We start from the raw sequence: 27424 nt of genomic DNA on the forward strand, positions 1-27424 counted from the left end.
TGTTTATTGAGTAGAATTTCAGATGATGTATTGAGGATGAACCATTCTCTACAGATGCCTAATACTAAACTCCGTACCAGCTAACTGTAGACCAGGAGAACGAGAACAAGTCTCTGCGCAAGTAGTGACGCGAGATGGCTCCACCAATGAACAGTGAGAGAAACGGGATTGTGTAATGGGCGACGGGAGTTACCCGATTTCTCTGCTTTGCTCTGTCAGTGTTGCAAACTTTTGAAATCGAACGCACATGGCAAACGGACCGTATTTTTGTCTCCACGTCCTTACGCTTGGTTTAAGAATTTCTTAGGGAAATATTAGGGATAAAACTGCAAGAGCAAATTTTGACAAGCCGTGCATTTAGCGTACGGACTAAGGTCAGGACCGTACGGTTGGCAACACTGCGCTTTCACCACTCGATTTGCCCTCCTCCTCCTCTGCCGATATGCGCGATAGCTGGGACAGGGTATATGGTCGCAGGTATTGAACCAAAGACTGTTTGGTTCAGGAGGAGAGGACGGAAGGTAGATTGATTGGTGCTTCTCACGCGTGGCTGAACTACACCAATGTCCTCCTCGCAGTAATTCCCAACGGTTCTGGACCTTTTCCAAAGCAACGAGGAACGACAACGAGTCATCGATACAGTCTGTTAGAGATCTTTTCCAACCAATGTTAGCATCATTCAACGCCGAATGAACTTTCTCGCGCTTTACCCAACCATCTTTAAGAAGCAAGTATGTCTTCAATGTATCAAACCGCTATCAACATTTGAGCTTAAAGACTCTAAATCCACGACAGTAATCCTGGTCGCACCTTTTTCATTTATAAGCAGCTCACTACATCAAGCTTGAGCAGATCCGGCCATAGGGAGGGGCAACTGGGACAATCGCCCCGTGCCAGATAAAAATAATTGTTTTTGTAAGGTTTATTATCAGTTGAATGGACGCTGGTGCTTCGAGTTACGCAACTAATCTGATTTTTCCTGACTTCATGGATTGTTTTGACATACTTAAAAAATCCGAAGATACTGAAATTATATTCTAAATATAGTACGCGTACTAACATATGGAGATCGTGTTCAAATATTTCAATCAAAAATAATTATAATTATATCATCAATTCATTAAGTTAACATATTATATCTTTTGAAATAATGTAAATTCACTTCAGCGTCAAACTTCAATGAAATGTAAACAAACGATTGAATTGTTGTTTTAAGTCCACTTTATGCACAGGAAGGCTAATCGGGACTAGATCTACAGTTTAAAGTGGGATTCAAGCCACTACATGCATCCACCGGATATCGAACCCGGGACCCCTTGATTACTAGGCGACGACGTTACTACTACGCACTGCAAACAAGCGAGACTTATTGCATATAATGTAAATGGATATTAGGGCCTCTCCGATGGTGTAGTGGTACCGTTGTCGCCCTGTAATCAATGGGTCCCAGGTTCGATTCCAGGTGGAGTCACATTGCACGGTGGTTCGTATCCCATTTGTGCTAAACCCATCTCAACCAATCAATATATCTATATTATTTAAAATTTGCCACTTTCATACGTAAAATAAAAGTTTTAATACTGAATACACCCAGCTCTGTAAATAAATACAATGACCCTTTGCACCAGTGTTACATCGTTGGAAACCGAAAGAAACATTACTTTAGAAATTCTAATTAACCTTTCATAATTCTTGGTTTTAGCCTTGAACATGTTCTGCTTATAGGTCTCCAAATATATGGATTAATTGTTTATTAATTACATAGCACATCTGTATTTCAGACTAAGGAGCAAACATTTCTCATTTTTTAAGACCTCTGAAAAATGCTGGTTATGCCCCCTTGTGGATTGTATGCTCCACGCCGGCCATGGGGCTCGAACTAATTGCTTGCACTTGTGGCTTTCCGCTCGCACAATTCACCTCAAGGCCAGTAAACAGCTAAAGAGTAAAGGACCCACCTGCGTTGAGTGATAAAACGTACTGTGTGGGAAGACGTTCCCCTTATCAGGTAGCCACTTCCTGTTTCTCTGCTGTCTTCGCCTTGTAATCAAGGTGTCCCGGGTTCGATTCCAGGTGGAGGCACATAGTGGTTCGGATCCCAACTTTTAACTGTAGGTCCAGTCCCGATTAGCCTTACTGTGCATAAAGTGGACTTAAAACACTAAATCAATCCAATCAATTAAATGTTTCTCTGCCATAGAGTTCTGTTACCATGAATCAGATAGCGAGAGGTTCCCAATTGCATGAATGCAACCGACGAAGCCTTCTTTCCGCCCCTCTTACATCGCTACAGTACCGCTGCTCGCTTTGCAGTCTACACGTTCACACGAGAGCGCTCTTGCACAAGTACGGCGAGTGAACCAGGCCTGCACTACAGGGAGATTTCAATACAGTCGTTTCATTTATTTACGATTCGCCATACAGATGTACTATGTACAATTTTCAGCGAACAATGCAAGCTCTACCAGAACTCGAACCCGGGTCTCTTACAGACAGTACCATTGCTCTACCAACTGAGCTGGTCAGCCCTGGCTTTGCCTGATTTTTCGCTGTCGCTGTTTTATCTCTGTGGAATTGGTTTGAACCTTTGTATCATGCAACCTGGACATCACTACAGCACTTCAGGTTGCATAAACACCAGGCGTTCACTTTCACATCGGTATTATTTTGTCGTTTCTTTCCCGTAAGACTTATATGACATTGCCCAATTATTTCTCTTGACGAAACCATAAGTCGCGCCAGTGTTCACAGTCTAAGCGTTAACACACCTTGGCCCTTTCTCTGTTGTCTTTAGCTTAAACAACGCGGCTTTCTTTGGATATTGTGCTGTCATATGGCAGAGGAAGGGCTAAAAATAAGAAGTCTGGAAAATTTATTTTAATATCATTAAAGTAGAAGGATATATTTTAAAAAATAGCCAAAACCTTAATTTTTGATGGAAAGAACAAAGCAGGAAGTATCTGGACTTAACTTTTCGCAATCCTTGAAACACTCTCCCTCTGTTCTACACAGTGGCGCCGATTGGGTTCCAAAACTAGGGGGGCAAGGTGCAAAAAGTTGGGGGGCAAGGACAGTTTAATTTCTATTGGTACATAAGGTTAGCATGGTGCGGGGCCAAAAGTGGAAAAAATATTGGGGGGGGGCTGCCCCTCGTCGCCCCCCTAATCGCTGCCACTGGTCCTATATATAGAGAGAAAGTGGCAAGATGCTTCTATACTTCACTCCAAGACGTTTCGACTGGTTCTATTGCCTAGAATGGGGAAAACGAGGGACATTATAGCCGTCTGAGTTTATTTCGATTACTTGGGTTAGTAACAATTCATCCGTACGTCAAAAGGTAAAGTGTTCCCCTGTGCTTAGCACCACGCCATGAAGGTGTATAGGGGGTGCCCACACTTTCTTGATCCGGTCGTGAGTGGTGATGATGTGATCAGCATCACGGCCCTGACCGCCTTTACCCCCCAGGGTTTCCCCCAGATACCCATGTCATTCGACGCTGGGTGGGGGCCGGGGCCGCTTCCAACATTAGAAAAGTTCCTGGATTTGAACCGGCAGGGGATCGAACCCGGCACCTACAGCATGGAAGTCAGACGCGTTACCGACTGAGCCACCGCGGCCTTTTATATTTATATCCTAGAATACGTCTTAGGCAATTTCGTCACTTATAAGTGCTGAAACGATTACACATAGATTGTTTTCTATTTTTGTTATTTAGCGTCGCTTTTCTGCCACTTTTGGCGAATAGCGACCATGAGATGAGAATAAGTGATATGATGACATTGACGGAGAAACACTCACAAAAAACACCTATGCCCAGGTCGGGATTCGAGCCTGGGACTTCTGGCGCCGTAGTACGCTGTGCTAACCACTCCGCCATCGCCAAGCGATTAAACGAAATTGTCGCATTCTAAGTATTATTTGAGGTAAAGTAACTAAAGTCCGTGTCACTTATTTTTAAAAAGCATTTATTATATTTCTGCTACTTTTGGTTTATCGCGACGATGAGGTTGAAAGCCGCGTGGTTTCAGCTAAAGACAACTGAGAAAAGGGCAAGCTGTGGAAACGCTTAGTCTGTGAACTCTGGCGCGACTTATGGTTTCGTCAAAAGAAATAATTGGGCAATGTCATATAAGTCTTACGGGAAAGATACGAGAAAATAATACAGATGTGAAAGTGAACGCCTGGTTTTTATGCAACCTGAAGTGCTGTAGTGATATCCAGGTTGCATGATACAAAGGTTCAAACCAATTCCACAGAGATAAAACAGCGACAGCGAAAAATCAGGCAAAGCCAGGTCTGACCCGGTTTCTCCGTTGGTAGTATTCTTTGAGGTAAAGTAACTAAAGTCCGTGTCACTTATTTTAAAAAAAACTTGCATTATATTTCTGCTACTTTTGGTTAATCGCGATGATGAGGATGAGTGATGATTAGATTAAATTAATGAAGAGGCACTCACAATAAGCACCCATGCTTAGGCCGGGACTCGAACCCGGGAACTTCTTTATCGAGTTAGAACGTCGATCACGTAACGCGCTCAGCCACCGAGTCTGCTTACTTATAATGTATTGGCATGTATATTTTACTTCACTCTTTTCCACTTTTAGTTAATAGAGAATATGATTTAGTGATAATTTGATGAAACTGATGAAGGGACATTCATAAATAGGGCTAGGATTTTCATAACTTAGCATATTTCTTTTGGTAAGGGTGATGTGTTCCTTTAACATATAAAAATCCATATTATGAAGAAAATAATTTAAGTAAGGTGCTTTTTAAGGCATATTTGGCCATTTATACGTGATATTTTAATAGATTTTCGGTCATATTCAGAATATTCTCACTTTTTAATGAATATACAACCATTTTCGAAGTGGATTTGTTCTTACTTCCATGTTCACTCAAGTTATTAATTTTTTTACAGTTACACGTCCCAATTCATTTCCAGAAAAATGGCGAACGCCACCTTTTCTAATGGAAACAAAGGAAGTATTTATTTATTTATTTACAGAAAGTATTCATTGAATATTGTAACTCAGGGCTCATAAAGTGAAACTATGGTGTGATAATATCTCAGCATATGTTAAATATTGATATTTGAAAGATTTCAGTTGAGAGAACATATTTTTCAAATTATTATAGTGCATATTTTTTAAAAAAAAATAGGTCATAAGAGCATTTTTATTTTACATATTTTGGTGATAAAAATCCTAGCTCTTCTTATAAAGAACACCTACGTCCAGGACTGGGATTCGCGTTGTGCTAGCCACTCTGCCACAGACTAGCTATAACATATTCGAATCGTAGAGGAGCACGAGTTGGACATTGGCGATGTTCAAGTTGCGGTTCCTATACTACGTGTGGCAAAGTAGAAACCATTGCAGCGGTAGAAGTTTTAAGCGAGCATATTATCTACCAGTATTCCACTTGATGTTATAGCGATGCCACACAACCACAACCCAGCTTTATTGAATTACACAGCCGAGATGATGTTATGAAGGGACGGAGGTAGCTGCAACATACTGTGCTATTTCTACCTCACTGAGGGTTCTTCCGTCTTGCGGTAAATCAAGTTACGAACTGAAAGCTTACAATCCGCTCAGGGTTTCAAGAGTATTTACGGCTTGTTCGTACTTGCTCAGAGGTAAAGCATACTGGACAATAATTGATTTTATTTGACTTGGTTTTTGTTATTTAGCGTCGCTTTTCTGCCACTTTTGGCTAATCGCATCGATGAGGATTAGTTATGATATGATGGAATTGATGAAGCGGCGCTCACAAGAAAACAAGGAAAACATTTCGGGACCACTTTTCACAGGGTTATATTTTTATATATTTATACGAAATATGACCTTGAGGCCATATATATGTAAATGCAAAACTTATATTATTTCAGCACTGAAAATTCGTATATTGAAATCTCGAATAATTCTAGGGCCTCCCCGATGGCGCAGTGGTAGCGTCGTCGCCTTGTAGTCAAGGGGTCCCGGGTTCGATACCCGGTGGAGGCACATGGCACAGTGGTTCGGATCCCACTTTAAACCGTAGGTTCAGTCCCGATTAGCCTTACTGTGCATAAAGTGGACTTAAAAAACACCAACTCGAATAATTCTACACACTTCTCGCCCTGAAGTGATTATTTTTTGCATTTCTAGTATACAAGACTCACTTTTCCAAGAGACGTTCAATACTTAAGCGCTTTTTATACAAAAAAATCCCACTTCGCGAGTGTTATTAAGAATCTCTAAATCAGAATCGTGACGGAGAGATTTTCTTCCTGATCATCGATACCATATTTCATAAAAAAAAACATATGTACGTGCAATAAATGACTTATGAAAAGAAAAGTTGTATTTTGTGTACACCATCAATAATAGTGGTTTGTTTTAATTTTTAGCCCATATTTAAATCTTATTTATAGATTTTATTTTCTCAAATTTTCTTTTGAGTTACCTGTCTACTTCTGCTAACGTTTACTGATTTCCAAATTTGATCTTATATTTGAATTTTTAATATCGGTCATCTATAGTGTCATGTTATGTTTAAAAATTAATTTATTTGTCGCATTTATTCATTTGCGAACAATATTTTTGGATACTTTTGAATATTATCTATTCGGTTATCTGTACGTAGAACATAATAATATAGTTTTTCATCTACATTAAGTTTACTTATTGCAGCAAGATAGGTTAGGTTAACAAAATGCTCATTTGATCACGAACATTAGCATACTATTCGTTTTGAAGATACTTAATTTCAAAACAGATTCTGAGATATCAGTATGTTTATTATTATAGCCATTTGTTATAAAAATGGGTTGAAAATTCAAAAATGTTCAATTCCGTCCATAAAGGGATCCAATATTAATATTAAACTTAGTTTTCTTTTGTAGGACCGACTTCATTCTTGTTCTAATGGTGTCTTTCAGAACTGAGTTTCTACTAAATTCTAATTGTGTGTACAAACTATTCGCTAATAGTTCTCTAAAGCTAACATACTAAGTGACACGATAATGTGAGTAGCTATGACAAACGCATGCTTAGCAGAGCCCACACACACACACGCACACAGAATGCAAGACAACAAGCTAATCTATGCGAGACAGTGTTCTTGGAGCGACTCGCACAAAATGCAAAAAGCAGTATCGTGAAACATCAACATTCCACAAGATTGTGCATACACAGGAAAGAAGGAGAAATATACATTTTAGAGCGAACGCAACAAGAAATAAATTACAAACTACACTGAAGTGTTTTTTAAAAAAACAATTAAAGTTGATAAAAGTGATTGGTACATGAGCACATATTAGTTCTGACATATTAGTTCTGACATATTAGTGACATAAAAGTTAATTTAAATGACTTTCTAATACAAGATCATTAGAAGTTTAAATTCATCACTGCAGAATATATCTAATCTAGAATTTGCTAAATCACATTACTACAGTGATATTCTTCGAATTATAATTTTACCAATAAAGTTTATATTTGTTTTCACTAATAATTCAGTAAATTAGAAGTTCTAATTAAAATATAGTAATAAACATTATTTCAGATTAGAGTTTCGACGCATGTACCAACCAATGACATTAAACTAATAATATTCATAAGTTCAATACTAAAACTTTTTACTACTGATATCCAATGAGCCTTGCTAAAACCCTAATATATCAAAATATAAAAATTGTTCATGTTTTGTAAGAATTTCTAATATTTGGATTGAATTTGTTTTTAAATTTGCATCGTCATAGTCACACTTGCAAAAAAAAATTGTGAATAGAAAATATATTGAGTAGTTTTTTCATAATTCTTGAACTTTATCAAATTTCCATTTTCAACTTTAAAAGCTGTGTAAGAAGATTGAGAGAAAATGAACCCAGAGTGCAAGTCGATTTTTAATTTTCTATGATATCTAAAAACTCATTTTCAGTTCGGTAATAATTGTAGGTAGTGATTTTGGTTTAAATTTTAAATATCAACAGAGTACCTTCAGATATAAATATTTTGAAGACGAATAGATTTATCAAACAAGATATTTGCGAAGCTGCTGAAAAATATATGAAGAAGCGGAAGTATTTTTTATTTATATATTGAATTTTGTTTTACAAAATCTGCGAATTTTGTAATTCTCAAAATTATATTTACGTATGAGCTCTCTAGTGCTTAGTACAAGCAGTAACTGGCAACTATTAATTAAAATCTTTTTGTTTCAAGAGATCATATAATAATACTAATAAACGCATAATGTTATAAACAAAAATCCTAAAACAAAAAAATTACAAGTTTAAGTGGTCTACACTAGCAAATAGTGAGATAGGATACAAGTGAACGTATGAGAATTTCATCTGCTTATGCTACTCTTATTGTTTATCATTCAATACATCAATAAACTCTTATATCAACCATCTACAGGCAATAAGCAAGGAACGTTTTAAAACAAATTGCAAAGTAATGCAATTGCAGGTTCTATACACAAAGAAAGCAATTTGTATAAATTATGATAGGTGGGCACGGTTTGTGTGTAATTATATATAAACACTACAGAAATAGCATGATTGGTTTAGGCGGTCTACTCAATTATTTCTCTTACTTTAATATCCAGAGAGCACTGAAAGAGAAATAGGAAATTAAAACATATTTTATAATCTATTCGTTGCGAAAACTTTTGCCTATAATTTAGAATTAGTTGGATTAAGCAGTTACAATTCTGAAAAAAATATCTAAATATTTAGTACTTACGGTTGTGTTCCAATATGATTATTACTCAGAACTGAAATTTAGTAAACTATTCATGTGAAATGATAATTAAGGCTAAGTGGCCAATCAAAATTTATAAGCGTTTCTCCTGTTTAATTACGAGAGGATTGTTAAATAATGTCCGTACCATACTGAACAAAAAGTTAGTGCTTGTCCTGTATTTCAATCATTTTTCATTGTTTCTAAAATATGTTACAATTTATTGTTATTCTGTATTTATGGTATTAGATCAGTGGTTATCAGCAAGTGATACAATATATGTTACACGTGAACTGTGAACAAAAAATGAGTACAGAATGAGTTAAAAATTAATGAAATAAAAGTCAACCTTAACAATTGTTTTGTTTCTTCGGAAATGTTTGATTAGAATGGACATAAATTGTTTGATTTTTCTTGGATTAGAAAAGTATGAGGATAATCATCTTGTACTTTATCAATTTTATTTACTATTGAATAAAAAAGTTTAAATTCTGTTCATAGCAAGTTAAATTTTCGCCTCGCGCTTTCATTTTCAGATTGTCAGATCTGTTGCCAAAGCGACGATTGATTTTGATTACTTTCTATGATATTTTGGCATTGATTACTGTTTGGAATGACTATTGTCACATCAAATGATCACTTCCAAACGTCCTGGCATTTTCTAACGATTCCTAACACTTCTACTTGTATGTCATAAAAATCTCATTTCATATTTAATACGATTCCCAATTATGGGAGTTGAGATCACAAACGTTATACATTTTTTCATCTACTTCTTTGACGATTTTCAAGGAGCAACAATGGTGTTTTCACCATATCAAAGTTGTTCAGGTTGTGGACATTTAATTTTTCCACACATATCAACTGAGCAGTTATAGCAATTAATACTCCGCAACATTATATCAAATTTTACGACACGTGGTTCTCAGAGATTTATTACACTTAGATTATGTTTTCAAGAAACTAACATATTGCTTATGATTTATCATTAGCACATTCAATTCTGGGTTTTACTCATATTTCAAGAATAGTTAATGACAAGTACTTAAGATTCTCTGTTGTCCACGTTAAGATATTGTTCAAATCACACTTGTTTTTCTCCAATGCAAAAGCTTCTCCAAAATCTATTCAACTAGCTATTCATCTCTAAGAAAATAATTTACGAATTAATTCATTGTAGTTAATTAAGATACACAAATTATAGTCATTTCAATATTTTCTCGAAGTACGACCTCGATATGTGCAGAATAACATTAATTAAAATGTTTGAATTGTGCCTGTTAGGTCATATAATGGGAGGTTGGGACATTTAGTTCTTATCATAAAGCAAGGCGAATGTATTGTAGCTGTATTACTGTTAATTTATCTTGTATTTCGTTACAGACACATAAGGTGACATTGTATCATTTGACCTTGATTTTTATTTGCTAAGATTTTCAGTAAGGAGAAAAATATTTTAAAAGGATAGTCGACCATTTTCTACGCAATACTGTCAGCTGAAATGGTAACTTTGATTGCAAATAACATTATCTAGGAATTCATGCTCTCACATTTGTGAAAATCTTAGTTGTAAATAACAAAAATAACATTTCAAGGTCAACTTATATAACTTCACCTTAAAAATCGTGGCGTCGATTTTTTTTCCATTTTGAAAATCTAATGTACATAATAGGCAAGCAAGGCTCTTGTATATTAAAAGAGATGTAACAATTAAAGTGGGATACCTACCTAGGCGTTTCTAAATCGGGAACCTGAAGGAAGTTGCTACTCTTCGGCTTCTGTGGGCTCGGAAGCGAAGGAACAGCTCTGGCTAATAGTTCAGCTACGGGAACTTGAGGCGAACCGAATCCAGCTGTTATGCCGTACAACATTTCTTGGAAGACCCTGTTGGAGGTAAGAAAAAAAATGGTGATAGAAATATACACACATACACACCTGTTTAACCCTACGTTAAGAGGAACCAAGGTTTCTCAACAGCAAAGCGAGGAACTTAAAAAAGTGCTCTGATCGGGCTCAAATTTATACATGTAGTTGATTATGCTACCAGGGTGATGTGACCAAGGTGTAGTTGCAAAATTCAAGTATAGGCTGAGATATTGACAAAAATAGATAAATAAATACAGTACCACCATACCGAGCAACCTGTAAACATTGCGAGGAATCGTTGTTCATTTGTTACTTTTCTAGTTCACACACACACACATACACCGTTATGCAAGTCACACTAAGGCTTAGATCCTGTAGCAGGGCCGTTTGGATAATCTTCCAATGCTCTACCAACCACGTAGTTGGGTTAATATTTAAAAATCCGGATCACTTTCAATGAGTCTCTTTCTTCCGCCATCATTTTGTTCTTTGCCACACCATTTTCATGCATGGATATAGCATGATTTTGTTCTTCCTCGAATGCCGATTGTCGCTCATGAACTATGCATATGGGAGATAGATTTGATTTTTTTTGATTTGATTTAGTTTATTTTACTTCGCGTTTTGTGCCTCTTGGCTAATTTGCGAAGATGTGGATGAGTGATGAAATGATGAAATTGATGAATGGACATTCACAAACAACCAAGCCCGACCGGGATTCGAACCCGGGACCCTTGGCGTCGCAGCGCGATGTGCTAACCACTCGGCCACAGGGTCGGGCTTGGGAGATAGAGAAAGACATTCGGACTTTAGTCGTTGTGGGAAGTGAAATAGAGATTGCTATGTCGATTGCTCTAATGCCGGTGGTCGAACTACAGACAAAGGACCTGTTAAATTAAATACGACAATGAGACCTGCAAGAGGAGGAAGAGGAGAAAGAAGAAGAAGAAGTTTTGTAAAGTTGTATTTCGAGCAGGACTCAAATCAGGATACTCAGAGCAGATGTCGATATGATAAGATACTCTAAAATAAGGAAGTAGCAAGAGGGGAAGACAAGACACCCAAGACTAACAAATATCATCAACTGGATGGGAATAATATAATATTAATAGTTTATTTATAAATAATTAAGGAAGAAACGAACTTGACATTTATCTTTTATTTGATTACGTTCAGGATTATGAGACTACAAACCAAATATCTAGTGGGAGTGTTAAGCCACTGGCAACCCTGCTGCGCATTGTTATTTTCCGCAGAGAAAAATAGTGAAGGAAAGAAACGCAAGGTCACGACCTTGACCTTGAACTGCCAATTTTAGAAAATAAAACAGACTTCAGTAAAATTCTTTGCAATTCTCTGAGTCTTCACAGTAGTGATATCACAAACAATTAAATGCATATTAAGTAACGTTATTTCAAACTTATCTCCACATACATATTCCATTTAATACATTCAAAATATAAGTAACGGATGAGAAAACGATTATATTTGAAATAATGCAATAGTGAAAAAGGGGAAATACTAAATTAGTGTTGACTAATATAGTTCAGTCTTAGTCTACTAAGAACGAAATTTTGGAAAACAAATAAAGAAAGAAATTCAAATCATATACCATAACATAATTTCAAAACCGGCTCTTCTATGAACGTTGGACTATTTGTCAACATGATAAAACTAGAATAAATTGTTCACAAATGAGATTTTTAGGGTCTTTAAGTGGAGTAACCTTACAAATTAAAATTATAAGTGACGAAATCTGAAATAAATGAAAGGTGGAAGCAATGGTAGTAGAAATGAAAAAATACCAGTTAAAGTAGAATCAACATTTTCTGAGGATTGACTCGAAAATTATTAAATTACCGGACCGGATCACGACCGGATCAAGAAAGTGTGGGGCGTTACCCCCACACCCCCTATACGCCTTCATGGCGTGGTGCTATGCACAGGGGAACACTTTACCTTTTTTTATTATTAAATTACAGGTAAGGAAGAGAAAAAAAAATAGGAAGACCATATCGCCGATGGAATGGTCATTTTTTGTAGTCGCATAACGGGCTTTAGTTACCCACACCTGCAGGAGGAGGAGGAGGAGGAAGAGGAGGAGGAGGAGGAGGAGGAAGAGGAGGAGGAGGAGGAGGAGGAAGAAGAAGAAGAAGTCGTAGTCGTCGTCTTGGTCTACAATGGTCCTTACGAAAGATCTACGCAAAAAAATAAAGAAAAGTGTGGCATGAACCAAAAATATAGCTTCAACACTTTTTGTGTGTGGTTGTATATCCTTTAGATACAATTTAATCTTGTTGCGTTTGAAATCGTTGCGAAATATCACTGGCATCGATTGAAACGTACATAAGAAAAAAAAAGCCAACCGTTCAAAGCTTGTTTTCCAACTGTAGTCGTTCACGAGATATCTTTAAATGGAGTGAATGGACACACAAAGTGTTTTGTGTGAAATGTTTTTCTTCTCGCTCTGAGAATTTTTAAGCCATCTACGATTTTAGAACAAGGTGGCAATCTGTGAGTGGCATCTTGACCCATTGCTGTTTCCAAAAGGTCATCAGATGCCCAAAAGGAAGGAAGATTATTCGCGCACGGAAGGAAATTCATCAGAGATAAAGACTAAAGAATAGATCTACCCTTTAGAGCTGTCTGTGGAAGAAAGATTAAGTCCCTTTGCTTTTATTCTGGCGGTCTCTATGATGTTATCTCATTGAAGAAACGTTGAAGCAGTAAGGATAATGAAGGTGAATGTATTTTTGAGGAAGAAACAAAACGATCTATTTTTATAATTAGACCACTCATTTTAGGATACTGCAAAGGCTGGAAAAGTACCCTATGAGATGGCTGTGTCGGTCCGTCTGTTTGTCCATGTCAACTATTGGTGACTCAGAAACTACAAGAAGCTAATACAAAGCTTGGCCAGCACATGTGTCAATATATATATATATATACATACATATTTTATATATTTATTTATTTATATACATATTATATATATATATATATATATATATATATATATATATATATATATATAAAGTGAAAGAGGAGAGAGGAATCACTCACCGGACACAGAAAAAAATTCAAATTTTCGTGATGGTATGTCACCCCCAGGCCTGAACAAGGCCACCCAGTAACGCCCCTCATCCCCTATCCTCACCCTCACCACCACCTTTCCCCAACCAACGCCCCCCCCACCACTCACAGTTTTCGACAAGCCTGGCGAAAGAACCATTTATATATTTTTTTGTTTTTTTGTGGCACTGTCAACACTTTTTTTGTCGGGACCTGGCAACACTGCAGGTCATGCTTACTCTTCCTTCTTGTCACCAAGTACTACAACGTCTCTACTCCTGAAGATGTGACATACCATCACGAAAATTTGAATTTTTTTCTGTCCGGTGAGTGTTTCCTCTCTCCTCTTTATTTTGCCGTTGTGGCCCTCCTTCCTTTTATCATATATATATATATATATATATATATATATATATATATAAACGCGACATAAATTGCTTTCTAAGCACAGAGGCATAGTGATGTTGTTTGACGCAAAGGGTTCCTATCGACTCTGACTAGTTGATCGATCCACCCCGAGCAGATTTGATTGATTCTCTTTATTTTACTTCGCTTCTTGTGCCACGTTTGGCTAATTTGCGAAGATGGGGATGATATGATGAAATTGATGAATGGACACTCACAAATATCCATACCCAGGCCGGGATTCGAACCACAGACCTCTGGCGTCGTAGCGCGATGTGCTAACCACTCCGCCACGGGGGTCGGCCACCCCGAACAGAAGTAAACCCCATACAAATTATTCTTGTGTCTCCAATTTCCAATAACTTATATGGTAACGTTACTGCAAGGAATCGTCCGTACCCGACACTGATTTCTAGCATCCATTTTCTCAGTTCTCTAGAGGTAGATAAGTGTCTTAAAACAACTAGAATTCAAAAATAAAATTGCAAATATGGCAAAACTCACCTACTCCTGACTCCCAAAATGGCGCGGACGCCTACAAACTTTATTTTCTGCTTGCTCTGTCCGACGAGGAACGTTACGTCGAACAGGATGCTGTGGAGGCTGTCCTCAGTGTTAAGGAACCACTTGGTGAAGTCTTTGGCAAGGACATCGTAGTCTTCGAATTGGTCTCGTACGGAATCCAATAGAGGACTCGACGGTCGCATGTGACCAATTGGACGCCAAGAACCCCGTCTGGAAAATAAAATTTGTCAATATTGATGATTGCTAACCATATGTAGATCTTTAAAAGCATTGAAATACACCATCTCCCACTTCCTCGCCGCAAATAGCCTGATGGTGTACATACGTTATGCTACTTAACCCTTTACTTATCAATTAAAGCAGACTTGGGTGATCAGGCCATGTGGCACGAATGGGAGAGGAAAGTTTACAGGATTATTGTTGGCAAATCTGGCGGTAAGTGACCTGTAGGAAGGCCAAGACGAAGATGGACCTAAAGGAAATCGGTAAGGATGGAAAAGATTGGATTGATCTCGCCTTGAAGAGGGACAGATGGAAGACATGCGTTGCTGAAGACATAAACCTTCGGGTTTAAGAAGGCTAGAGGGTTTATTGACTCCTTGCTTATTTCTACAGGGTACATAAATGAAAATTTGCTGGTATCTTCTGGTGTAGAAAATTAAGCACACAAGATAAGAATTTAGTTGTTCCATCGGCAGTGGTGGCGATTAGGGGATGCGTAGGGGGCACTTGCCCCCAGTTTTAGTCACTTTTGCCCCGCACTATGCTAAATCTTATGTACAAAGGGAAAGTAAACTGTCCCCTTGCCTCCCCCCCCCGCCCCAGTTCTGGAACCCCAATCGCCGCCGCTGTCCATCCGATACATAAAAAATATTATAACACAATTAAGCCTTGTTTCCATGATATGAAAAACTCAATATGCTGACCAAGGCAGAAATTTATTTTATTATAAAACATAAACTAAACGTAACGTTTCAACCTTCTAGCAAGGTCTTCTTCAGACTCTGCACCAAGTACAAATGTAACAAGGTACAAAACAGGACGATATACTCGTATATACACGTCCTGTTTTGTACCTTGTTACATTTGTACTTGGTGCAGAGTCTGAAGAAGACCTTGCTAGAAGGTTGAAACGTTACGTTTAGTTTATGTTTTATAAAATAAATTTCTGCCTTGGTAAGCATATTGAGTTTTTCATAAAAAATATATATATTTGTTTAATCCTGTACACAAAATGAGCTTTGTTAATTTCTTCTCGTACACAAAATGAAATTTTACTTGGGCACAGAAAATGAAAATTTGTTTGCTTTATGGGACACATTATAAAATAACAATTTCCTTGTTTCACCATGTACACAAAATGAAGCTGTGCTTCTTTCTTTGGGTATACAAAATGTACTTTGATGGTTTCTTTGGGTACACAAAATAAAAATGTATTTGTTTCACAGAATAAAAATATGCATATTTCTTCGGGTTAACAAAATGAAGCTTTACACACAAAATAAAAGTCTTGAGGATGTATCCGTGCTTGTTTCATTGGATACAGAGAACAATTCGAACAGGTAGTTTCGCTTACATCATACTAATACGCAAAAAAAGTAAACTGAACCAGTTACCAGTTTCTATGATCAAGTAAAAAATTCCAACTGCTTACTGTGTCATTTTTTTTAAAAAATAGAAAGATTGGGAACAGTTGCATGTATTCATGTATTCAGGCAATATGAATAGATAATAGATCGCAATACATCAACTCACGGACTCACCCAGACATTTTTAAGGGCAGGGATCGACTCCTGAAAGAAATATTTTTAATGTAGTTATAAATGGGAGAAAATAATAATTTATAATATTGCCATATTTCTTGAAGAAAATTAAGCAAACTGGGTATGCTGACCCCTATGTCCCCTTCGGTACGCCCCTGTACCTTTACCTCTATTACTTGTTCTGTGTAGGGACGAAGCTTGGAAAGTGATATTTATTTCTATTATTTCAGGTCGTTTTTCTGTATATCGGGTTAATCGCGATGTTGACGATGCCAAACACATGAAAAGGATGATACAACCAAACCTTGTCCAGGATTCAAACCTGGGACTTCTATCTCTGTATAATCTTTCTATTCTTCAGGACTGTCACCGGCTAGGTGCCCGAGTGAGTTAAGGGGTCGACATTTGATCACTGAAGTTCCTGGCTTCAAGTCCTGGCCTGGGTATTAGTGTTATTTTTGAGTGTCCCTTCATTATTTTCATTCAATCATTAGTCATCCTCTTCGTCGCGATTAGCCAAAAGAGGCAGAAAAGCTCTATTAAATATAAAATACAAAACTTAGGACTTTCTGCCATCAAAATCGTACCATCGCATTGTATACGACAACCACTACTTTAATAATTAGGCACATAGGGTCGAATGAAACAACGGGGGAGTGAAGGGGGAGGGTTAACACTGAAAATATGTTCCTCTGAAGTCTTGGAGACCGTGCCTTGTAATTAGGAAACCCCGGACGAGGCAGCCTTAGATTAGTCGGGTGACCTCAAGCAGGACTTCAAAGAGCTTACCACCACAAACCTTCATCAAAGGTTCCGACTATATGTGGTTCAAAGTCTTTGAGGGTGTTGCGTGGAAAATAGCTTCCATCTTGTCTAATAACAAGAGAACTTTTAATTGGAAGCTTTCTGGTTTCCCTATTCTATTTCTGCCTGCTTTTATTCTATGTTTGTTTGCATGTCCTTCGTGGGTACAAGGAACAAGAACGATTCGAGAAGTTGTGGAGAATACCAGTTCTTCCGAGAAGAGCGAATGAGGACGTTATGCCTATATTCTTCAATCTGTTGATGGGATTTCATTCTTATATTCATTTCTGAATCTTAATTCCAATACAGACGAGAAAAGTGGTAAGAACACACACAAAGTGAAATTTTTACCACAATTACTGGGAGCATATGCAGCATAGTCTGTAGTTAAACATACAGAGAAGTAGGTTACTTGGACCTTAGAATGGCTCAATGTATTTTTGATTATATGAAGATGGTAGCATTTATAGATTAAATTTTATATACTTAAAAATTCAAGCATCGGAGCAATCTCAATGTTTTCAATTTGCATACCTGGTGATGAAGAGATTCCAGCATTAATTGTTTCAATTGTATGTGCATGATGCTGTAAGAAAGATAGAACTCTCAGTGTTTTCATTTTATGGAACAGTCTGATGATGCAAGGATGGCAGATTTAATTCTTTTAATTTTATGTGCACTCGATGATGCAACGAAGGTAGCACACTCTCGGTGTTTTCATTTTGTGGAACTGATGATGCAATGCAAGGATGACAGTATTACTTGGTATACTTTTATGTGCAACTGATGATGCAACAAAGGTAGCACTCTTGGTTTTTTTCATTTTGTGGAACTGATGATAGAATGCAAGGATGGCAATATTACTTGGTTTAATTTACGTGCACTCGATGATGGAAGAAAGGTTGTTACGTTCCCGTTTTATACTCAGTGGATCTACTTACTATTAATCCACTACGGCGAACATGAGACTAATCAGCGTACTATGAAGCCATCAGGATGAGTTAAACAAGTACGGATATGTTTACGTAAAATTTTCTAACTCTCACACATTAAAATACCTGTACATGTCATTTGATGTTAATCCCACACTTGAATTCGAAATTAAACCTCTTGCTACAAAGAAAACTGTATTAGGAGCAAAATTGTTCTTCGAGTACACAAATTAACACGGTAAATTACTCATATCCGCAAGACGGATTTCTTCAAATTTACAGGAGAAATTACTTACCAAATGCAGTTTCTTTATAGTTGTGGAATTTCGGGGAAGTGTTTTTTCGCATCGTTCATTGAATTTTGTCGGTAAATCATCTATTTTTCGATATAAATGTGTGACAGATGCACGAAAGCTGTTGCATCCAGTTCCTTCCAGCCGGATGTTGACTGTGTGTGATGACGTAATCACGGTCAATGCCAGTCAGTGTTTCCAAAAACGTGTTTTTGTAACTGAAGAAGGTACGTTTCCGCAAATGGTTTGTGGGGCTATGTGTGAATGGTTCGTGGCGCTATGCGAGAATGGTGTGTGGGGCTACGCATTTTTTTCTAAACCAATTTTTAACTATTGTAACATAAACGTGACCCAACCTAACCTAACCTTACCGGAAATGGTTCGTGGGGCTATGCGTCAATGGTTTGTGGTGCTACGTAGGTATTTTTGGGTGCAGTGGAGTGGAAACACTGCATCCCGAGTACGGTATTGAAACTGTGACCGCCACTTTGCGTGTTACCGAAGGCATAAAGAAACTAAGAAAACTTACTCGATATATCGCAAATAGAGCTTATTTCCGTGAAATAAGCGAAATGCCACCTTCAACAATGTTTCTCAATGCAGAATACGTAAGTACGAATATTCAAATTAAATCAACTAGCAAATTTCAGCCGTCTTGCGGATATAAGAAATTTACCATTAAGACATTTACTTTTCAAAATCACTTACATCAAACTTTTACATTCATAATATATCTTACCTAGCAACCCACACTCAAATGTATTAAGGTTAGTCCATAACCATAAGAGACTACCCAATTGAACAAAACAAATTATGACGCCATAGACATGTAACATATAAAACACTGAAATTGGTACATTAAGTGGGTGCATATCAATGTAGCACTCTCGGTGTTTTCATTTCGTGGAACTGATGATGCAATGCAGGATGTCAGTATTACTTGGTATAATTTTATGTGTACTTCATGATGCTATGAAGGTAACACTCTCAGCGTTTTCACTTTGTGTACCTGCTGATACAAGGATAAAAGCATTAATTGTTTTAATTTTTTAAGCGTTCAATAATACAAAATGTTTCATTTTGTGTATCCTATGATGATTATAAAAGCATGTGAGTAATAAATGTAAAGCATGGCAGCATCTTCAATATTTTAATTTTGTGTACTTTGTGATACAAGGATGGTAGTGTTTATTATTTTAATGTTATGCGGTCAAGGCAACGATCACAATGTTTTCATTTTGTTCACCTGATTATGGAAGGATGGTAGAATTTATAGTTTAAAATTTATGTACTTTACAATGCAAGTTTCTGGAAGGTACTGTTAACGTTTTCATGTTGTGTATCTGATTAAAGGATGGTGGAATTCTTCACGTTTTCATTTTGTGTACCTAACGATGCAAGGATGGCAGCAATATCAATGTGTTCATTTTGTGTTCATGATGATACAATGATAACAGAACTCTTGTTATTTTCATTTTATGTACTTGATAATGCAACCGTCTCAATGGTTTAATTTAGAGTTTTTTTTGTTAAAAGTATCTCGAGTTCTCTGCTGTTTCATTTGTACATTTCATTACATACATATTGGGCACTTCCAATGTTTTCATTTGGAATTTTGGACGATAGAGAGACAGAAATGGTACTTATGCTCTCGTTCATCAATTCCCGCAAAATCAGCATATTACGGAATGAAATAAAAATATATAAAATATCATTAACGCTTTTTTCCCCTTTCTGAAATCTTCCCAGCAAAAAGTATCACAATTACAACTGAGATTAATTTATTCTTAGCCCGCGGCCCAATTCTGTACTCATTAGCCATATACATGCACGTTAAGAATGGTGGTCAAAGGTTAACGTTGCTTTTGTTGCAGACCTCAAGTTTATTCATTCTTTCTCTCTCTAATTAGTGCAATTGTTTATGCCATAATCTTTCTGCTCCTCTCTTTATAATTTCATCTGTGAGCTCAGTGTTTTTTCTCTCTCTCTCTCACCATGCTTTCTATTTTATTTGTTATTTTTTCCTCTCTCACGTTCTCATTATTACCTTTCGTAATAAATGTTGTTTTAAAACAGGAAGGAGGAGAGCAGGATAGTACGTAAAGCCTCTCCTGCGTACACAAAATGGCCGCTGTAGGATCAAAGGAACCGAAAGCTTTGTTCAAGGAGGCACAAAGGGAATCTACGACAAGGTAATAAATCCTTGCTCTAATGGCGGATTGTTTTCGTGAAGTGTAATATGGCTTGCATTCTATTGTATTCTTCCGCTGTTCCCTTTAGTAAGAATAATGTTTGTAGCATTACAAGATGGCGCTACAACAGCTATTGTACTATTGAATATCTAAGGTTTCTAAAACTTAGCGGGAGAGAGCAATTTCTTTGCTTTTAAGTAAAATGAAAAAGGAGGAATTTGTAGTCTCCGTGGACGAGTACAGAGAACCTCGTAGCAAGCGGTTCCAGGTTTAATCCTGGTCCAAGCATGGACGTTTGTGTGTGGTCTTTCATCAATTCTATGTCAATTCTTCCTTATTGTGATTAACATGTGTATGGATGAAATGAAACCTGTTGCAAATACGAGGGCTACTCAGAAAGTAAGTTTCGATTGGCTGCTAAAAAGAATAAAACATGTTTGTCACAAATTTGTTATGGCTTGAGCGTCTATTTGTTGATGCAGTCACCGCCTTTCTTATGGAACTTTTTCTAGAACAGGACATATTCTTTTAGTGGAAATCATCCACCTCAATCTTTGCCACTCGTGTTGGTTGCCATTTGTGCCGTAAAGCACAAGTATAACAGCGCCGATTCTGCAATCTATTGTTGGTAGTATAATACAGTAAAGTCCGTGGAATTTTGGGAATCTGTATGCAGTGTTGTGTCTTACAGCAATGGCGCTGGATTAAAATGACTTTTGGAGAGCACAATGGACACAATTTAGATGATATTACATTGAAACATGCCGTGAAAGCATATGGGGGGGGGGGGGGGATTTGGAGGTAGTGGAAATTAATCGACCATTTGAGGAGGTGATGTGGTCAGCACTACGCTCCAATCGCAGGGTTACATACGGACAGATATGTCGATACCATCTCCAACTTCGAGTAGTGGTGATATGCAATGTTAATTGGACATTTTCATTGGCTACTGTTTTTATTTATAGATGTTTTTTCGAGAGAACACGTCTTCTCTAGTAATAAGCTGAACAACTTTCATCTTGCCGGTGGTGGTGGGGGATTGAACCTAAGAGAGGCCTGATTTTACTGAAAGTCCGATACACTAACCAACTACGCAAATGAGCATGTGTGAGAGGTTGTGTCCAATCCGAAAAGGAAGAGAATAACAGAAAAACGTAAAGTAAAAGTAAAGTAAAGTGTTCCCCTGTGCATAGCACCACGCCATGAAGGCGTATAGGGGGTGTAGGGGTAACGCCCCACACTTTCTTGATCCGGTCGTGAGTGGGGGTGATGTGATCAGCATCACGCCCCTGACCGCCTTTACCCCCCAGGGTTTCCCCCAGGTACCCATGTTATTCGACGCTGGGTGGGCGCCGGGGCCGCTTTCACCGTTAGAAAAGTTCCCGGATTTGAACCGGCCGGGGATCGAACCCGGGACCTTGAGCATGGTAGTCAGACGCGTTACCGACTGAGCCACCGCGGCCTCAGAATAACAGAATAACAGAAAAACAAGAAAATTAATGAGAACGCGTGAGAGGGGAAGTAAGTGCATGGAGGAGAAAACGAGGACGTAGCGACCAACCGTTTGCAGAAGGATGAACTGCCTGACTTTGCCCACTCGCTCTCTCCCCGTCTCTACTGTTATGCGCTACCTTCTTTGCTCGATAGATTCCAGAGACAAACTGTTAATTGGTTTTGCTTATTTTACTTCGTTTCTTCACCACTTTTGGCTAATCGCGGTGATGAGAATGGGTGTTGATATGATGAAATTGATGAAGGGGGACTGGGGACTGACGAAGAACACTCATGACTAGACCGGGATTCAAACTCAGAACCCCCGATTGATTGATTGATTGATTTACTTCATTTTACTTCGCTTCTTGTGCCACTTTTGGCTAATTTGCGAAGATGGAGATGAGTGATGATATGGTAAAACTGATGAATGGACACTTGCAAACATCCATGCCCAGGCCGGGATTCGAACCCGGGACCCTTGGCGTCAAAGCGCGATATGCTAACCACTCCGCCACGGGAGCCGGCTCAGAACCCCCTGACGTCGTACATTTTCTATATGATTTTGTAATGTACTGTAACTCGTCCTTTCAAGCATTTGATTTCTGAAAGTTCTATCACATCACGGCAGGGGCGTGATTAGCGCCAGAGTCTTAATTTTGATTGTATAAGTGGACCTTTTTGTTTCAGAAAGAGTTGTTACAAACAAGATATTTCAATAACTCGAGATGGATCCCACTTTAAACTGTAAGTTCAGTCTCGATTAGCCTTACTGTGCATAAAGTGGACTTAAAAACAAACATTCCGTTATGTGGCAGTAACTTAAATTAATTGTTGCCCTTATTTTGAAACAAATAGTCACGCTTATGTAATCAGAAATAAGGTTCTGGCTCTACTCAAGAGGGACGTTCAGGTTTTATTATTATTATTATTATTATTATTATCATCATTATTATTTATTATATCGAGAGGAGTACATATTCCAGTTACCTTTTATTCCTCTGTGATAGGCAGCCCTAACTAGTTTTGGCTTATAACTTTTTCACGACACATTTCCGAATCGGGTTTCCTCATCTCATATTTGTACTAGGATCAGTCTCCATCCACTCTGCCTGTTTGAATGAAAGTCACAGGAACACCCTGTATCTATTTAACAGAAACGGAAGTGTAAGGGGTGTGGGTCTAGATATGAGTGTGTATGGAATTACTGTTCAAAAAATGTGGATGAAACTTTTAATATGTGCTTGCGCGCGCGTGTGTGTGTGTGTGTGCGTGCGATATATATATATATATATATATATATATATATATATATAGACAGACAGACGGACAGACAGAGAGAGAGAGACAGAGACAAGAGAGAGAGAGAGACAGACAGACAGAGACAAGAGAGAGAGAGAGAGAGAGAGAGAGACAGACAGACAGACAGAGAGAGACCGAGAGAGAAAGAGAGAGAGAGACATACAGACAGAGAGGGACCGAGAGAGAGAGACAGAGAGAGAAAGAGAGAGATAGACATACAGACAGAGAGGGACCGAGAGAGAGAGACAGAGAGAGAAAGAGAGAGAGAGACATACAGACAGAGATAGAGAGAGAAAGGGAGAGAGAGAGAGAGAGAAAGAGAGAGAGAGAAAGAGAGAGAGACAGACAGACAGAGAGAGACCGAGAGAGAAAGACAGAGAGAGACCGAGAGAGACATACAGACAGAGAGAGAAAAAGAGAAAGAGAGAGAGAGACATACAGACAGAGACAGAGAGAGAGAGAGACAGAGAAATAAGGGTGTGTGGTTCCGTATGTGAGTGTGAATGGAATTACTGTTCAAAGAATGGGGATGAAACTTTTAATATGTGCGTATGTAGGTGTTTGTGTATGTGTGTGTGTGTGTGTGTGTGAGAGAGAGAGAGAGAGAGAGAGAGAGAGAGAGAGAGAGAGATGGGGGGGGGGTTAACCAATGAGAACAATATAAACTGTGAGTTTGACTTTGGTCGGGGATGGCTCTCCGAGGGTGAATAACAAATGAATAAATTACACTCACCTGTACGGTTTAGGGATCTGTCCGGTCTCCGCGTGGTTCTGGAGATTCGCGACAATATCCTCCAGCATCTGGCTCCGGGTCCTCTCCTGCATCCGGGCGAACTTTGGCGCCGAGTAGCTCGCCCTCTCACCGTTGACGATCTTGGTGAGCAGCCACTCCCTGAACATTGGCCCCTTGTCGAACACAGACTGCTCCCACAGGTACGGCTTGTACGCTCCCACCTCGTCTCGAGTCACCACGGACACCTGGAACAGACGACGCTGGACTCTTACTTCACACTCTGCTACAACGTGTCGCATGCCCGCGGAACGCCCACCTTTGCATCTACCATAAAGAACCAACTGACAATTGTACGGTCGCCGGCATAAAAAATGAGACGCCTACATCCTGAAATAATCGCTTGCCTGCATGGTGTTATGCGTGTTGTCTAACTCTACGGATATGAATAGCAAATTTTCAATGGCAAATTTAGCAGTGGGAGTCGAATATTTCAGGGTACAGGTGTCTCACTTTTATTGCGGGGGACTGTACATGAACACCAATATACAGGAAGGTACCAAGGGTGTAGTACAAAAGGTTCAGGAGGGTACTTCACGTCTTTTTCTCTCTCTTTCTCTTATCTTCATTTTGATTTCCTTTCTTCCCTTCCTTTCTATCTGCCTTTTTCTCTTTCTTCTGATCAATCTCTCTTTGTTTCTCTTTCTTCCTTTCTATTTTTTCCACTTTCCATCTTTCTTTACCCTCTCTCTCATTTTCTTTCTGTTCTACCTCTCCCCTTTCTCTCCCTTTGATCTTTCTTGTTTCCCATTTGCCTTTTCTCTTCTTCCTTTTATCTGCTCTTTCTTCCATTATCTCAATTTGTATATTCTTTCTATCTCCCTTTACGCTCTCTCTAATTTTCTATCTCTTCTCCATTTTTCTTGCTTTCCCTCTGCCGCCTATCTTCCTTTCTATTTCTCTTTACCCTCTTTCTATTTTTCTCTCCTCTCCCTCTCTCCCCTTTTGTCTTTCTTTCCCTATTCTTTCTATCTCCCTTTACGATCTTTCTAATTTTCTATCTTCTCCATTTCATTCTATTTTTCTTGCTTTCTCTCTGCCGTTTCTATCTTCCTTTCTATCTATTTCCCTTTACCACTTTCTATTTTCTCTCCTCTCCCTCTCTACTCCTTTTGTCTTTCTTTCCATTTTATCTTTCTCTGACCTTTTGTTCACTTTCTCCCTTTGCTCCTTTCTATCTCCCCTTTACCTCAGTCTCTTGTTTATAACTTCTTTATTTGTTAACCAATTTTATTGTAACTAGTGTTATTATACAGTATATTGCTTGAGGCTTACGTGCCGCAATTTGAAAATAATTCTCAACACATTTCCGTGAACGAACTGGCATATTCGCGATTACCGGCCGCAAAGAGCCCCGCGAATCATTTTTTTTAACACTTTGGAGATTTTGCTTCCAATTCAATTACACCTATCCTTGGCCCACCCCAGAGGAAACGTCACAGGGTGTCAGACATGAGATGAGGAAAGTTCATCCCAGTATGTGCCACGTCTGTCATTGCATCGATTGCGAAACGGTCAAGGACATCGACTGCAATATGAGGACGCGCGCCATCATGAAGCTGTGAGCCGAGTTCTACCTAGAAATACATGCTACACACAGGATTTTAACGCACTGTCTTATTATACCACGTAAAGTCGTCAAACAAACTATTATGCCACAACAAGATAGTGCCAAGAATGCTGGAGCATATGTACAGTCACAGACAATAAAAGTGCGACACCTAGAATCTTAAATGCTCGATTTCCTGCAATGCGTTATATGTGTTGACTAACCCTACGGCGATAAGTGGATTTTAATAGAAAATTTTCAATAGCACCGCCTTAGATTTAGACAACCCACATAACGCTTTGCAGGAAAGTGAAGAATCTACGTGTCTCATTTTTATTGCCCGTGACTGTACCTTCAGCAATGAAAGTTTAAACGAAATTGCTTAACAAATACAGAAGTTATAATCATTTAAAAATAAGGAGTTACATATCACAATTTTACAAATAGAATAAGTAAGCACATAGAAAAAGAAGTGAGCAAAATGATGTAAGGATTCACCTCGTATCTGGTCGGTTTCCTTTTGATGCGCGGGCTGGTTCGGACGAGAATGAACGTGTGTAGGAAGTGACTCTTGATGCAGGCCGGAGAGAAGGAAGTGTTGTCTGCCTCGAGGAAGACGACGCACACGATGTCGTTCCCTATGTGGCGCTTCCGTTGCAGCTGCAAGAGAGAAATTATTGTAGCTAAGGTGAGTAAACAATGATGTCTTATTATTCACGTAAAATATTTGAAACGATTTACTTCTGAGGGAAACGTGCCACAGTAGCCTGGTCCAAAATGTTCTTGCTTTTTCTTTCACACACCAGCTGGGTGCCAATTGACTTAAAAACAAACCACACAAAGATTGAGATCCGATCGATATTTTCAACCGTGCCCCATGGGTTGTTATTCTTCCCATAAGGATAATACCTAGAATGTTGGTATCCCCGATGAACCTGCTTGATGACCCTCAAAGGATCTTATCACTTTAATTTAAACTTGAGCTCAAAGGTATGCATATGCACAACTATGGTTTCCCTTGGGCCTAACCTGATTCTATCATGACCAATTGTAGCCAGCAGAACTACTTTACATTTTATAGGGGCGTTACGGGAATTTTGACTCACCCTATACATTGAATACTACCTTTATGAGTATGATGTTAAGTACTCCCTTAACAATTGCTAATCAAGTACTTAAGTTGTGACTTGCACTCGTCTTTGTTTAACATAATGCTACATAGACGTTTCCCTGTAATGTTTCTGTGTCTTTCGAACTCTTCCATAACCTTATGCATACCTTTGAGCTCAAGTTTAAAAAAGCATTAAAGTGATGAGTGCTTTTGAGGGTCATAGAACAAGTTCGGCGTGGATGTCTACATTTTAGGCATGTTATCCTTATGGGAAAAATAAAAACGCGTGGAGCAGGACCGAAAAATGTAGCTCGGATCCTAAAATTCCTGTGGGGTGTTTTTAGGTCCATTGGCGCCCAACTGAGGGGTGACTTGCTAAATTCTCACATTTTGAGAATTTTAGACCAGCCTAGTGCTACAGTTTACCCTCACGAGAAACGAGCCCACGTGAAAAACTTGCTACATTTATACTTTCAAATACATTTCAATGGTCTTTGGTCTTTATTCTTGGGCGAGGTTCAACAAATGCTGATCTACCACCTAACCCGACAAGGAAAGATGTAGCAGAATACCTAGGTACATACATGAAGATTATAA

At 38.4% G+C, this 27424-nt stretch overlaps 1 protein-coding gene across 1 annotated transcript in view; it reads right to left on the reverse strand.

The window, feature by feature from the left end:
* Positions 1 to 27424, reverse strand: part of rsh (Rap GTPase activating protein radish) — a 666322-nt gene that overhangs the window by 77142 nt on the left and 561756 nt on the right. Inside the window, exons 7-10 of the mRNA XM_083113954.1 lie at positions 26215 to 26376; positions 24111 to 24355; positions 14580 to 14810; positions 10461 to 10616 (exon numbers count right to left, since the gene is read on the reverse strand). Of these exons, the coding sequence (XP_082970080.1) occupies positions 10461 to 10616; positions 14580 to 14810; positions 24111 to 24355; positions 26215 to 26376 (794 nt within the window). The remainder of the gene's footprint in view (positions 1 to 10460; positions 10617 to 14579; positions 14811 to 24110; positions 24356 to 26214; positions 26377 to 27424) is intronic.

The sequence above is a fragment of the Lepisma saccharinum genome, chromosome 28, assembly GCF_977018435.1.
Source record: "Lepisma saccharinum chromosome 28, izLepSacc3.1, whole genome shotgun sequence".
In the NCBI taxonomy this organism is placed as follows: Eukaryota; Metazoa; Arthropoda; class Insecta; order Zygentoma; family Lepismatidae; genus Lepisma; species Lepisma saccharinum.